The 17,060-nt window shown below is 39.8% G+C and overlaps 1 protein-coding gene across 1 annotated transcript in view; it reads left to right on the forward strand.

Moving 5' to 3' along the window:
* IQCJ (IQ motif containing J) overlaps positions 1–17,060 on the forward strand; it is a 992,957-nt gene that overhangs the window by 904,295 nt on the left and 71,602 nt on the right. Inside the window, exon 3 of the mRNA XM_069620374.1 lies at positions 12,631–12,711. Within this exon, the coding sequence (XP_069476475.1) occupies positions 12,631–12,711 (81 nt within the window). The remainder of the gene's footprint in view (positions 1–12,630; positions 12,712–17,060) is intronic.

Below are 17,060 nucleotides of genomic sequence, written 5' to 3' on the forward strand. Positions count from 1 at the left end.
AGATTGCCAATCCATGCATACTACACTCTACATTAACAGGAAATCTCATCTTGCACAACATGCACTATGAATCCATGTCTGGCAGAGATGTTACAGGAATCATTTATGTTCTACCTCATTACCTGTGATCTCCCATTTAAATCCATCTAGTGTTATTGTGCTAGTCCCCATCTTCTTAGTCCATGGCCTCTGTCACTTCCCTGTCTTGAAGTTATCAAAGGACCCTGAAGGAAGCTGAGGGAGGTTGGTTGGAGACAGCGGTTGAAGCTGCCCAAAACACCCTTTGGGGTCCTGTATACATTACAAGTTAGTAAATCAAATGTGAGGAATTTCTTGAAAATCGTGGTGCCCAGGAATACTTTCTTAAAGGTTGGGGCATAGGGGAACCCACACCTTGATGTTTTTCATTACAAGTCTAATGCCTGACCTGCACAGTAGATTGCTCCAGTGGTTAGCTTCAACCCGTGCTCCTGCAATAAGATTACCTTAAGCTGCCAGACTGTTCTCTTATCATCTTCTTAAAGGAGCTGACCGATAAGGGTGGAAAGACACATTAAGGGAAGGAAAGAAAAGAAAGTCATTGGCAGAACAATAAACTGTGTACAGAACTGCTGTTCCCCCCACTCTACAAGAATATTTACTCATCCAAATGCTTGGTGCTTCTCTTCATAGGGTGGGCTTTTCCACTGGTGTGGTAGAAGATTGCAGATGGTGTTATATAATTCAAGACAGTTGGTAGCAATTGAATCTCCTGAATGGTGCACCTAGCACAATAAATCTCCTCCAGCTTCTCTCTCATCGCTGGAGGGATGGTCCTAGCCATTTCAGGGAGAGAAGTAAGAGCAGTAACAGGTATAATTAAACTACAAATGGCAATAAAATTAATTCTGAAAAACGACATGGTATCCCAGAAAGTAGGCCCTAAGAAGTGGTTGCATGCTACTGAGGAGGGGAAAACAGGTGTCCAAGAATTAATCAGCTGAGTCATTCCTTGCTCAAGCACCTTATAAACATGAGTCATTTTGGTTTGGCACTGGCATTAAATGCCACATTAATAGGTCATGCTGTCTTTCTGAGTTTGAGGTCGCCTCAATTATGGTTTTCACATACTCCCAGATTCTGAACACAACATATCATAAACTGAAGCGAACTAAATATAATCAGCTTTATTGAGTAATCACTACTGTTCACAAAATAGTGAATACATCCAGGGATGTGTTCCTGAAAGTGTCCTTGGCTGTAGGGCACCCTGACGTGGCTAGCTTTATGCTACCAACTAAAAAGGTCTGTCTTGACCACAACATTCGGGAAGGCAAAGGTCTATAAAAAATAAACTCCCACTTTAAAGACTTTCAAGATCACAATGGCCAGCTAAATATTACATTTCACTGGGATGAGAACAAGAGACTGTTACATTTATTCCCAGCCCTACAACTAATGAAGATGTAGCAATTACATTATCCAACCAATGATAAATAAATGGGGCACAAGAGTAACCTGCTTGTCTGCTTAAGATTAATGTAATTAAAATGTGTGCGTTTGCCCAATATTTCATGTCCACCTTTACCCTTAACGATAGCCCTTGGTCAGCGATTAATAAAATTAATATGAAAAGATGTACTGTATGTTGTACTGTATGTTGTACTGTACTGTATATTGAATGCAGAGGAAGAGTTGTGACAATACTAAATGGTAAATTGTGTGTACTATGATGTACTTGTCCAGAAAAACATATGCATCTCCTATCATGGGTGCAAAAGAGTATCTTTGTTGTGGGACAGCCCTGCAAAGCATGAGATTTACACACACTGTCTGCAGCGCCTCACAGATACAGAATGGGTAGAGAGAGTCGAGTGGGACATCCATTTTTGCCACAGGCCTATAGGCAATAGGGAAAAATAAATCAATCAGATCGAGTCCACTCTACGATAAAAGGGGTCACATTCAGGGTCAAGATCACCATGAAATATCAGCCAAAATTCCAAATATCTTTTACAACAAATATATTTTATTCAACATAGTCTAATTCAGTCCAACACAGTCTAATTACACAGTTTTGAATGATGTTTACTTGAAATGTCTTTTAAGAAAATGTAAAACAATCTATTTGCTCACTACATTCAGAACAAAAATAAAATGAAATATGTCAAAAATGTGGAAATGCACTTGAGTTTATATGAGATAGGTTTTCTAAAAGGCTCAAACAATCTCTCATTTGTTAGGAACAGAGATGGTGGTCGAGGATTTACATTTTCAAAGGTATCCTTGTGAACAATGTACTTAATTGTTAATGAGCGACTCCTTTCCGAAAGGAAACTTAGATACAATGTATTATTGTACTATGTTTGGATGTCCCCCATAAATCAAATTCTGTGGGCAATTTAAAAGCAATTGCATTTACTCAAATAGAAGATGGAGTGGCATTTAATTGCCATAACGACCCCAGCTTCACATGCCATACGACATTCCTGGCAATTACATGTGATTTACCAATATACTGTCTAGTGTTAAATAGCACACAATTAAATGGCAAGTTTAATTGCATTCATTACCTTCAGGAAGAGGAAAGCACAGATTCAGGCAGATGGCACTGTCAGGTATTTCTTTGCAATGTTGAAGACCCTAAAGTATCACCAAGGACTCAGCACACAATTAAAAATGATGTACCAAATGGTATAAACAGCATTCTGAACGTGCATTCTAACAAGACTATAAGATAAGTTAAAAGACCAGTGTAATTCATGTGCTTGAATAGCTTGTGTATACCCAAAGGATTTGTCTTTGAATACATGCATGACATTGCAGCCCCCCTAAAGCCATTCAAATTACGACCAAGGATGCAAATCACAAAAAGTTCAACCCCATACTCAATTTCCTCAAAAAAAGGAACACTGAAGGCTCAGAAAATCTGGAAAGGAAATTACCTACTAAAAGACAAAATGGCTTACCACTGACACCTCCAGGGTGGGATAGGTCAAAGGAAATAAAAACTAAATAATTACACACACCAAACTGAGTTAGTGCTATATTGCCAGTTGGATGCATTTTCAATTAACCACAAATTAAAAAACCCTAATTTATCTAAATCAGGTCCTAAATATCATAGGATGTCTGCAAAGCTATAGCACACATAATCAACAAATCCAAGAGCAACTAGACAAGAAAGACTCAATACCACTAACCTCAGCAATGGACACAACACTGAGGAAACCACCTATTCCAGCAGTGACAGTCTGTTTTCCCTTTTTGATGATGGTTCTCTAACCATGCAGGCTTGTCAACGATCCTCCTCCCAACAGCAACAATGCAATAATAAAGCAACTCAGAATAGGACCATCCTTCCAAATTGTGCTCCATGCCTCCACTGAACAAGGTGTCATCACTCAAGCTTTCAAAGCAGCATTCGTCAAACCTCTTCTTAAATAAAACCGTGGCTGATCCCAATGACCCATCAAATTGCCTCCCAGTATTCAAAAACCACTTACTGCAAAACCGTTGAGAAATCTATTTGAGAAATGCGTTTACAAAAGAATTGGGGTGCAAGTTAAAAGCCAGTCTACTCAACAAGTCACAGCACAGATGCAGACCAAGGAGATGGACCACATCTACAATATATATATATATATATATATGGGACATAATAAAGAAAATGAAGGTTGCAACTTGCCCAGTGTACTCAAACTGCTGGACTTTTTCTCTCTTGCTTTACTGTTAGCCCCATACTTCTGTTAAAAAGAAATCTGTTTAGAAGTAACCAATCTATGCTGACTTGCTATATTTCTTGCCAACAAGCTTTAAACACCCCATATGGCTCTTTCATATCTTATTCCTGCTACCTCACCAGCTCAGTGCCTATGGCCTTCATCCATGGCCACTCTACATATGGCTCCAATATGTAACATAAGGTAACATAACCAAATGTATAAAGCACTAAAATATGGCCCAGAGGCCTCTTGGTGCTAGAAACAGCTGATGAGATGGAGCCGTTATAGCAGAAGGAAGGCGACAAGAATCAACTAAAAAAGGTATGTCAGAAAAGGGGGCGGAGCGGTATCCTATGTGAGCCTATGTGCATTTAGGTTAGCATTCCTCACAGTTTCCCAATCCTATAATGATTGTGAGGTACACACATGTTGGTGTTTATACATTGTTATACTTTAACTCCAATAGTTCTACATTCATCACACAAAAAAGAAAGATAATCTACACTTAGTGTCATTCATTATTCAACTTGTGATCGCAGTGACTTTTAGGCTGAATTTGTGTTATTCTTGGATAACTTGTGCCAGCATTTCTACGCATGTGCTTTTGTTCCGCCCTTCCTTGGGCTTTATCAAGGCACTTAATGCATTGTTCTCTGTGTCATGGTAATGAAAACTTTACATTTCATGCATACATTGCTTTGATATAATATACATATAGGTTTTGTTGTTTTCAGAAATTGTTTCTTTTTCTTGGTGCTGCTGAATGAACAGACTTCAGTGGTTCTGAGGAGTTAAGGAGGGGAGAATGTAGGTTAGTCTTAGCTGCTGACACACAGGAAGGTAGCACCATGCAGTTAAGGTAGTTGATGCTTGAGCAGTTGCTGAGATCCAAGCTGGACGCTCACCTTTGATATCAAGTGATATGTCACTCTTCTGGGTTCCTGGTTAATGATCAGATGGCTGCACCCGATTGCATTCCATCTTCTGGCATTTGCCACTCTTGGATGCAACTGATTAGATCAATCCCTGTGGTTTAACAGAATGAACAATGATTATTGTAACCTTTTGGTTGAGTTTCTCCTTTAGAAGGGAGCCAAATTAAGCCAGTATGTAGAATTAATTTGTTTTCCTTTGTTATTTATCTGGTTGTCATTTGGTTGTAGCCTTGGTTGTCCTCTTCATTGCTTCCATGTGCCTTGGTGATTGTAAGTGTTGCATGTTGGCATCTTTTGAGTGGTTACTTTGACTCTAAAGTGTTTGTGATTTATTTTCTTGGTGATAAGTGGTAAGTGCCTGTCCGTGAAGTCAGGGGCCGGAAAATGTTACTCCCCATAGAACTCAATGGAAATAGGGAGGACGGAAGCACAGGCACCTTGTGCAATAGTGCCGGTGCTTCCGTCAAAGTCTGTGATCGGCTGCCATCCCGCCCACCAGGTCTGACCAGGCAGGCGGGACGGCAGCCGCTCACAGAACTCAGAGTGTGCCGGTCCGGTAACAATGGTGCTGGTACGCTTAACGGCACTGTTGTTACTGGACTGGCACACTCATAATGAGGTCCGGTGTTTTGTTCAAAACATTCAGCTTCAAAATGCCAGAGCTACAAACTGACAAGATTTGAAGCTCCAAAGACAGAGGAAAGAGTTTTAACACCAAGACTTTTCATTGACTTACTAGGCCTAGGATAGAGACCCAAAGAGTCCAGGCTTCCTGCTGCACACCGGAACCAGTCACCAAAATCTCTGAATTCTCTCTGGTTAATTTAAACCAGTTTTATTTCATACATTCCCCTACTGCCGCCAGGAACTTTCTCAGCTGGAAAGGCGTGCCACTTTAATCAGAGTCCAGCTAAAAAAGCAGCTGAGTATCATCAGCATATGTGTAAAACTATATCTTGTGCTAATGGATCAAGTCTGGGAGACGACATAAGAAACAATTAAAAAGAACTTGGGAAAGAGAAGACCCCTGGGGAACACCACATGAGAGAACCAGTGGGGAGGATTGGAAAGGAAATAAAGAAACAGTGTGGAAGTGTTAAGAAATAAACTTTGTAAACCTGGTTTGCAGGGTGGTGGCGGGGCGCAGGGATTCCCGCCCTCTCCAGGCATTGATGCAGGAGATTTCCTGAACGGGTCCACGCCATGCCCTTCAGCCATGACTAGTGGCCACGATCACACAACTAGATTTCTTTTGGGCACACTAGTCATGATCTTTTTTCCATGCCCCATTGACATGTTGCCCACTAGGTTATGTTGGGGCCCACTAGCCCTGGCCTTCGGCTGTGGCCACTTTCCATATTGCACCATTCAGTTTCTTAAAGTAACCCAGTAGACATCGCCTTGAGCCACACCCATTACCACCCACCTCACTATAGCTGTAAACATCCCCCTTTTTTGTCTTAATCTAATTTTTTGAACTCTCTCTTTTACAAAAAACGGTGGTTACCAATGTACTACAGATAAACTCAGTTATCTGTAAACGCACACAAAGAACTGCGGTTATCCATCAAAACAACACAAAATCTCAAACTCTTCCTTCCCTTCCCAGGCACTCACCAGGTGCCCCCCTGCTAGTAACATGCTTAACTTGTTTTTCCCTCCCTGGTCCTCTCCCATTCCCCCAACACTCATCCTTTCATCTGATGCACTTTCATTCCCAATCTAGTTTTCTATCGCTGGATAACACCAATTATGAGAAAGTGTTAGAGCTCTGAACTTGGTCTCCAGCCCCACCCCAATTCCCCCATTTCACAAGGTCTCCTCTTTACCCCTCCCCACCTCTTGCCAGATGACATTGCATTCTTTCTCCTCCACCAAATAGCAATAGCATTTTTTTCCCCACTTTTGTTTTTTCGACTAACCCTGTTTTTTCCCATTATGACAGCGGTTATCACTTGCATCGAGAAAATACAAATTAAAGCTTTTTCATTTATGAAAAGCCTCACTGATGTATTTTGGACATATGCATAGCTATAATTTTGGGAGAAGGGGGAACCCCCTTCTCCATCACATACTTTTACAACTACTAGACAGAATAACCCGAGACCCCACCCATATATTTGATTAACCTCTCTCAGCCTCTCTGCTGCAAAGCACCAAGCCCGATATAAAGGTTTTAAGGAGAAGAAGGCACCCTGTTCTGTGTCGCATATTTTAAAAACTACTTGATGGATTTACACCCTAACTTGTCAAGGAATTAAGATAATACTTTGTGCCCAAATTGTCTCTTATTTGGTCCACATTTTCCAAGCGGTTTTCCCGCTACGGATGCCCAAAACTGCCTTTTTTCTCTAGGGGAAAATGAATGGGAGTATGCTGAAATCTGCAATTTTATCTTTTCTTAATAACTTTTTATTTTTTTGACACATTTTTCTGATAATTTTCAGTTTGGAGCTCTTGACAAACCCTAGGTTTAGAAAATGTTCTCCAAATCCATCCAGAAAGTCCAATGTTATTAGCCTCAGCCTCCCTGCTGCAAGGCACCACGACTGATATAAAGGTTTTAAGTTGCAGGGGGACCCTTGTTCTCTGTCCTATATTTTAAAACCTACTTGATGGATTTACTACAAACCAGCAAGGAAATTAAGTCAATGCTTCATGCCAAAATTGTTTTGTACCCAGTCCAATTCCATCCAGCGGTTTGGGCTTTGCGCTGGAGCAAAATGTTGACTATTTATCTGTGGAAAAATAAATGGGTACTAGTCTGAAACAGCATTTTATTACTTTCTTAATAACTTTCTTAATAACTTTTCTATTTATTGACAGATCTTTCCAAACATTCAGATTCATTGGGGGGGTCTGCTGACCACCTTTTGTTTGCAAAGTTTTAGCCAAATCCGTCATCCGAGTCAAAGGTTATTAGAAATTCATTTTTTGGTTTTCCTGTGTATCTTGATTTTTCAACTTAAGTATAGTGTGGCGACTACCACACTATCACTATAATATAAATACATAAACGCACACACAAATAAACTATCAGATAATTTATATAAAAATATTCTAAGGATCTCTTTAGGATCTGGGCATGTGCTTTGCTTGATCCCCCTCTCAGACCCTCCTCGTCTAAAAATATGGCTCAATGGAGCACTGTATCCTTCAGTGAGGTAATAGGTATCACAGTCATTTTATCATCACACCTGTGTAGCTGTGTAAACAAGCTGTGTAAACAATACATATGGTTTATGGTTATAAACACTTATGTCTGTGTGTGTGGTATTTGTTTATTGATTCAAGAATGCAACCCGTTTACCAAAGATATATTTGTCAAATATGAAGAAGATCTGTGTGATTCCGTGGCTCCTAAAATGCTCTTCTATTGTATGCAAAGAAACCAGTAACCCTAATTGATACAGTGTGGTGATTCATCCTTTCTCAAAGGGGTAGTGCAATAGGATTGTACATGACTGTTCATCTTGGAATGATACCCTTCAGTCAGAACTTCATTGAAATTATTTTTCTGTATTTTAATACTGTGCTTTGCTCAGAAAGACAAGTTTAATTTTTCATATTAAATTACAATACATACTGGAAGTGTTCATTAGAAATTAACATTGTACAAGTGTCAGTCCAACAAATAATGGCCTTTTTAACAGCTTCTTTGAAGATAACACTTGCCATTTCGTTTTCTCAAATCATCACTCTTGGAATAAGACCAACTATATGTTTATTATGTGAGCATCATGGAAATGTTTAATTGTGCATGTTGGCCACTGATTTCATAAACACAAAAAATTTACAAAAAATAGAGGTTCACATATAAAGTTGGAGACCATGCACCCGGATTCTCTGTTTAATTAACGAGTCTGTGAAACATGCAGCACCCCCTGAAGAGCCTATCCACACTCCCTCACCTTCCCTGCACAGCTAATGTGCCCTCAGTCTGTGGGTAACATTCCTGCCAAAGACACACAATGACAATATATTATTCTGCAAGTACCAGGGTGGTCTTGATCTCGCAGGATGCCGTTGTTGATGCTGCTGTCATTTTACTTTTAACCAGAGAAAATGTAGAACCCCCTAACCACCACCCTTTAATGTAATTCTGTTTTCCTTTGCTATCAGCAATGGTTGTGGTGGCTCTAACAAATTCGCACCTGATAACATAACTGTGGTCCACACAGACATACAGTGAGGCAGAGAGAGAGAGAGAGAGAGAGAGAGAGAGAGAGAGAGAGAGAGAGACGGAGAGAGAGAGAGAGAGAGAGAGAGAGAGAGTTTGAGAGACAGAGACAGAGGCAGAGAGAGAAAGAAAGCAAACAGAGATGAGAGAGAGAGCATATGATACACTGGGTATTGCTACCATTATATCATTAACATCATATGATCCTACATAACATTTGACCAGTCAATCCTAATAGTTTTAAAATGATTCATTGTTTAGGCATTCAAAAAATTATAATTACTTAGCAATATTGTATATATGTACTGTATACCTACAAATATCAATAGCAAACTCAATTTGTGTATATTCTTTTCTCAGCAACGTTTAGATAACATTTTAGTTACCCTTTAATGAAATGTATGCATGTATTTAATGATTATATAGCACACCTAACCCAAGGGTATCTGAGCACATTCTTCATATCATCAGTTATATTGCAATGTGAATTTACAATATATTATAGGTACATCTAGATTGGTTGTGTCATTCCAGTACAAAGGTGTAAAAGGTTTCAGACGTTACAATACAGGTTCAATACAGAGTTCCATGAAGTGATAGGTGCTACAAAGTAGTACAGATGTTAATGTGAGCAAGGAATTTACAGGACTTAGCACTTTTGCATGAAGAGCCACGTTTTTAGTTTCTTCCTAAAAGTCCAGTAGGATGGTTCTGCTCTTAACTCCAACGGCATGGCGTTCCAGAGTGTTGCAGTTTGGATCGGGAAGCTGTTGCCTCTGAATTTTTGTAGTTTGAATGTGGGTATGTTTACGAGGTGAGCATGGGTGGAAAAGGTAGGTTTAAGGCTGGTATGCTTAGAGAATTTGTTGGTTAGATGTTTTGGCGCTACATTGGATAGGCACTTGTGGGTCAGTGATAGTGTTTAAATACAATCCTGTCCTGAACTGGGAGCAATGGGTGTTGCATCTGGCAACTGAGATATGGTTAGTCTTACAGATGTTGAGGGCCACTCTGTTGATTGATATTACTAATGTCATACACCCATACAGAGGCAACTTATATTTTTCAGTGTTTTTAAAAAATATGGGTTCAATTGTAAGTCAGCAAGGAACATTTGGACAGAGGAACTTTTATGGCCTCTGTAGACCAATCTGCAGCCTTTGACGGCGTTGACTGAGTATCTTTGGGCTTACAAAGGGGACCACTAAGTCTTTTGCAGGGGGTCTACAATAACTCCGGTGTAAGAATACATTTAAACCAAAAGGGGGACATGTCAGCTCTTGTTTGTACATTCTGTGGAGTCAGAAAGGGGTGCGTCCTAGCCCCATGAGTGTTTAATCAGTATGTCTCTGATGCAGCTGAACACCTACATAAGGAGGGTCCATTAGCACCAATACTTGGCTCTGTGAAGATCATATGGTTGGCCTACGCGCACGTTTTCCAGTTATTTGACTCAACCAAGGTGGGGCTCCAGCATCTATTAGATGTCTTTTGCCAACTATGCCAAGATAAATGGTTTGACCATAAACCCCGCCAAAACTAAAATCCTTTCTCTGTCCAAAAGATCTCATAGGAAAAAAAAACAACTCCTGGAATTTGGGAGGTGTAAGGGTACAAAATTCGAACAGCTTTACCTATCTTGGCTATTATGTTTGGGCTAGCAGGGGCTCGAGAAGGCAGATAAATTTGATTCTGAATAAAGCTAAGATTTTGGGAAACCAGATCCTTAAAAACGACCATAAATACGGCTGATTTTCTATTAAACCAGCCCTCCTCTTCTTTGAAGGGAAAATAGCCCCTAAATTGTCACGTGGCTTGGAGCTATATACCGGGTTAACCATTTCTAAACTTGATCTGATCGAAGGTGCCATCTGGAGACGGGTTTTCTATTACCAAATGCAGTCTCTCTCTGGCTGCAATTCGATATGAATTAGGCTATGTCTCTTTAAAATCTCGGGTTCATTGGAAGATGCTTATGCTTTATGCCAAACTCAAGGTCTCATTATCTAATACCTTGTACAAACTTGTCGGAAGCAATATTGAATGTTCTGTTTTTTTAACTAACTTCTGTAATTTGTGTGAAATAATTTTTTGTAACATTGATTCTGAATTAGAACAGTTAACAACTAACCCAACGAGACAAAAAAGAAACTGCAGGATTATGATTGATGTACTACCACTGTCGGCTTTCACTCATATAAATCTATGCTCCATCTAACACACAAACACAAGAAAAGAGGGTCTCTTTCGCCAAATACTTACCATCTTCCCGAATCGAAATCATTGACATGTACTGTTAAGATTGTGCTGGAATATTCTTCCAACATTGGACACTAAATTGCATTGGAAACAAATTACAGTGGAAGATAGCCTTTGTAGATTCTGTCAGTCAGTTCCCGAAAAGGCTAAACACCTTATTTTGTCTTGTTCGCAACTTAACACTCTTAGAGACTCCTGTTTGAGTGCACTGAATGTTTTGTATTTGGGTTTACCTACTTAGTTGGTATGGCAAAGTTGCCTATGTATTCAAAGTATGTGAGAGGGATTGGCACTGTCTCGCTTTATATGTAACCTTCAATTGGATCACTCCAGATGAATTGTCTGATGATGTATATACATAGGCCATTCTTGCTATTAGTTGCCATTATCTTAACACTATTATGGCCCTCATTACAAGTCCGGCGCTGGACCATGGTGCTATTAGCACCATGGTCCATGCCGGAGTCCGGCATGGTGGATGGCTGAATTACCGCCCCATTCCAAGGTGAGTGGGGCGGTAATTCCCCATTCACCATTTGCCCTTCCCCATTCCCATTTTTGCCTGATAGGGCATAATGGGGATGGGGAAGGCGCTAATTACGGCACCGTAAATTACAGTGCCGTAATTAGCACCAAGGTCGCTTAGCGCCTTGGACTTTAACGCCTGCAAAAAGCAGGCGTTAAAGTGTGAATCAGGCATTAAGGGTTAACGGCGCCGACGGCGCCGTTAAACCCTTAACACCTGACTTGTAATGAGGGCCTATCATGATTGCTATATGGCTGATTTTTTATCACTTTGCTGTATATTTTATTGAGCATTAGATATCTGTATGTATTGTAACATTTCTATTACTTGTTATACTTTTTGTAAAGGTTTAATAAAACCATACACAATAAAAATAAAAAAAAGCTGCATATGAAAATCAGTTTATGCCCACATTCAAAAATATGCATTTCCCGGGCCTGTTGAGGGAATGATAGGTGTTTGGCAGAATAAATCCCTTATTCACTTAGTTGTTTTCTCCTTGATATGCTCCTTCATTGCTGTTTTGCCTGTCCAGGCATAAGGTGAAACCTGCATAGCAATTGATGGACCCTTTAAGGTCTGTCATGTCCAAAGCACATCCTGCATGTAGGACAATGATGCACTGATCCCATTCCTCCATGCAAATGAGGGCAGATCTACAGTGTCTATATAGATGTTCTGAGGCACCGAACTCATGGATATAAGGAAGGGAAATGAACTGTGAGAAACGTCCCATGCAGCCCGGCTACCCTTCTCCAGTCAATTACCATTGTGAATAAGGGTACCTCGTTAAAGACATTTGGGGTAATAGGATAACAGAACCACTCAGCTAATCACAGCTTGCAACCATATTGTTCCCTAAAATGCTCTCAAAGGGTAAACTAATTCTAAATGTGAATTGTATTACAATCACTTATTGGTGATATTGCTATTTCTTTGTTGAGTGCTGCCATTTCAATTGAAGTGGATGTGTAAAGTGCCATGCTAAACTGAAATAGAAATAGATTTCTTTTACTTTTTTTGTAGCCACCAGTTTGCAATGGATATGGATAATAATATTGAAAAATACCACATGATTCTACAACCGTTGGAATCCCAGGTGAAAATGTAAGTGCATGCAAACTAATGGATATATATAATTGAAAAATGTTGAGGAGTATGAACAATTTGATGATAAAAATGATTTAAAATATTAGCATTTATGGTTTAAAAATCATTATGTACTAGGAATTGTTATGAACAATGAAATGTACAAATTAAGTTGAGTTGTACATTATAAGTCGTTCTCTGATGTCAATGAATGTCAGGACCCGGGTTCCAAAAATATGTTCAAAAGAAGCAGTGGCAAACCATCATCACATCTAACCAGGGTCCAGCGTGGATGGTGAACTGAACTCAATCTACCTTGGACTAGTTGGAGCATGTCCATATCCATGGCCTTTGACTCAACTACCCAACTGACATTCTTCCCTCATCTCCTCTTTGGACTTTGCAATCTCTACAATCATATTCTGGAAGAACCCTCCCTCTCTTTATCATGCTCTTTACTTCTCCGGCTTCAACTGAGTGCTCCTAGCTCACTTCTTATGGCACCTGCTTGGCTCCCTTGGGACTCTCCTAATTCACCGCTTGGGGACCTCCCTCCTACCTACATGTGATCCCTGGTCTCGAGTAGACACATTCTTCTTTTATTCTTTGGCACCTTTCAACTCATTCTCTGATCTGTTGAGAACTGACTCATGTGTCTTCCTCTGTATTCTCCAACTACAGACAATCAAGGTCATCAAACTTCTGATGTCCACCTTCCTTCTATTGATGTTGGACTGTCCCCACCTGATGTTCTTGTATCCTCTACTGAATATCGCTTTCTCCTCCTTTTAATCAATCTCATTCAAAATGTGCTTTGCCTTTCACCTAATATTCTCATGTGGCTGTCTGAAGTTAATCTTCTACCATCTGCTGCTCACTCTCTCGCAGATGTCAAAATCACTACCAAACTCCTCCTGATATTTTCCTATCACCTCCTCATATTCACCTTCTTTCACCCAATAACTACTTCCTCTCAGGTTCTCCCTATACCCTCAATAATATTCCTGATATTCCCACTCTTTGGCCACTGCTCTTCCCCCATTTACATCTGGGGTAAATTGAGCTGTAGGCTGCATGCTCCAGATAAAAGGTCTGCTGCAGCTCCAGCTATTGCTTGTAACTCATCTAAACAGAATAAATGCTCTGCTTACCAGCCTACCTACTACCCCCAAGCACCAAACAGATACATCATCCATGCCACTTCCTGTACCAACAAAGCTCTCTGCAAATGCAAATGCATAACACAAGCCGTATGCTCAGATTCATTGATTTTATTTGTTATTTAATTGATGTTTTTTGTAATACTGACATTGTATGTTTATCTAAAAGACACATTAATCAATTGTCTTCTTTTTGCACTTTTCTGGAGTTTTATATATCTTCATATCGCATTTTTTTAGTTTTTCTACTTGGCATAATTATAAAGAGATACAATAAAAAATGGATTGTTAAAATAAAATAAACAATCCATTTATTAGGCATCGGCATGGAAAAACATTCCTATGAGTTAAAAAGAGCATTTAAAAGTCTTAACATTTGAGTTCCTGCTTTCAATTTATAGCAAATCAATTAGCTATGGCTGTTACACACACACACACACACACACACACACACACACACACACACACACACACACACACACACACACACACACACACACACACACACACACACACACACACACACACACACACACACACACACACACACACACACACACACACACACACACACACACACACACACACACACACACACACACACACACACACACACACACACACACACACACACACACACACACTAAGCATATGTAACATGATGTTACCGATCATGTATAAAATTGTGGATGGCTTCTTATGCACAAGTCGAGCGCTTCCCCCAAGTGACAAATGTGTGGTAGCTAAGGATAGGCAAATATTGCTGAATGTCATGTGCCAATTTTTGGAGCTCCCACAAGATCTTGTGGGGTCCGACTGTGTCCGAAAATTGATCCTGAAGCACTGTTAGAGATTTTGCATATGGGACAAGTATCAGTGGGCCAGTAAGTGGGACAAGGACTAATGAACATTAAGCAAAACTTGGGAGGACAAATCAGATCCACAGATGCTTTGCAAAGTTTCAGTGGCTTATAAAAGCCACAGCCCGCTTCCTAGTTCTCTGTGTTGATGTTGGCATTTCGAAGGAGGAAGGGGGCTGATCCATAGGGTGGGAGCAGTAGAATGTTTGTGTTGTAGCAGCAGAGAGCATTCTTTAGTGTATTTTTCATATGTGTTTCCCTGTTAGTATAATTTTAATTTTTATTGAGCCTGTTTTAGGAAGTTCTATAATGTCTGGTGTTTCTTTTGAGACACCCTTTGTGAATCAAATTCTAATTGGTTTTCAACTCCCTTTTCCATCCCTTTCTTCTTTCCTCACAGACATTTTTAAACAGACTTTGAGAAAACCTTCTATCAAAAGTTTAAAAAAAATGCATTGCCTCAGTTGGCTCCCCGAACCCTTGTGGTGGAAGTGTTGGCTTTGCCAACATTTAGAAGATGTTCATCTCTTCCACTTCTCATTAAAATATGAAACCACCGAATAGCATAGTATTCTTCCAAATCAAAAGGAATAATACAATGTTTCTGTAATCAATACCCATTTCTTACATTGTTTCAGGTGGAAATGTGTCTCAGTGCTAGAAATAGTTTGTTACACCTAAATACACACAAAGCGAGTCGAAGTCTAGAGTTTAAGCCCAAATCATTTTGGAGAACACTCACCAAGTCTGAACAATTACAAATGCAATTTTAAATTGAATGTGCTCATCTAACTTACAATTATTAATGTCAGTGTAAATGGCACAATAGTGTTGGTAGAAAGGAAACTACTTTCTGTAAATTCCGCAGAATTGTTGAGAGATTTGAAGACAAGAAGATAGGAACATTATAAGGAATCACGAGAAAAAGGGAATTCAAACATTAGAACTTTTGAATCATGTTTATACTTAGGAAATGCAGTTGTATGCTAATACCTAACATAGGCATTTTTTTTAAAGATTTATTTTATGTTTTAATATGCAAACTTCAAAAAAGTACACAAAGACATGCAGTTTGTACACTATACAAGTTCATAAATCTACAAGCATAAAACAGTTCATATATGTATATGTTAGATGATAAAACAATGTCAGTATAGACAAATCATAAACTAAATCATTTCATCCAAGCAGAACCACACTTGGAGTTTGGATATGCTGCCTTTGATGGTGATGCTTTCTTATAGGGGTAGCCAGTGAAGATCGATGATTGTGTGTGTTATGTGGTTGCATTTGTCTTTCACAAGACAGGCAGCACTGTGAAGGACATTTCTCTTTGGGGCTTGGGTGGTGGTGTGTACACTTGTGAGCAGAGCAGTTATTCGGTCCAGGTGATGTAGGACAGGGCCTGAATAGTTGTTCCGAGGCTAGTGTCTGGTGGCGAGGGCTTGATTTATTTGCAGGAGGAATACCTGGTCACCTGTTTTGGTATGCAGGCACACATTGCCTCTATTGCAGGGAGGTATCCATCAGGGGAGATGGAAGACACATCTGTAGGCTTACCTGTGTGACCATCTCCACACCATCAGTAAATTGTTCAAGAGGTTAAAGATTGAAAAGCATTTAATATTTTCCAATGAACCAATGAACCAAGCCCTCTACCTGGGTGCCCTCTCTCTCCCTGTGCTCCTGTGACACCCTAAAATCGTGTACCTCCCTGATATCTCCATCTCTCACACCATGCATCCTTTCGCTTCTGCTCTTTCCCCTTTCTTACACCCAGGTCCTACCCCACCAGTAGAAATCCCCAGAGTCATCACAAACACGAATAACATAATTGCTTGTAAGTAAATTCTCCAACTTTATCTTTTGGGTCAGGATTGCTGACTTTTGCAGCACATTCTTGTCCAGCATGATCTCCTTTAACTGACTGCCACTCTTGATATGCCTGACATATCCCTGTAAATACTACTCTGTCAATCAATCGATCCTATATCTAATATAATCAAAACAGATCCTCCTGAGAAGGGAATATCTTTACATAGATTTTAAAATGAGTGTTCAATCTACTTGGCAGAAGGAACCTCGGGGTAACCTTAATTGAAAGTGGAAATCCTCCAGATCTTCTATCAATGATCACTCAATACAGAAGTGGCAGTAATGTATTGCCATGATGGGAGATGTACAAAAGTGTTAAACACCAATTTAGGGCTCCAAAAGGGCTGCATACTTGCACCTATTTAATCAACATCAATGCTAATAACTTGGAAAGCACATTAAAGGAATGTTCTCCAGATGTCCCATGCATAGGACTGTGCAGATTCTCTCTATTATTCTCTCTATTATTGTA

The sequence above is a fragment of the Ambystoma mexicanum genome, chromosome 10 (genome assembly GCF_040938575.1).
Source record: "Ambystoma mexicanum isolate Mex_15411 chromosome 10, UKY_AmexF1_1, whole genome shotgun sequence".
Classification (NCBI taxonomy): domain Eukaryota; kingdom Metazoa; phylum Chordata; class Amphibia; order Caudata; family Ambystomatidae; genus Ambystoma; species Ambystoma mexicanum.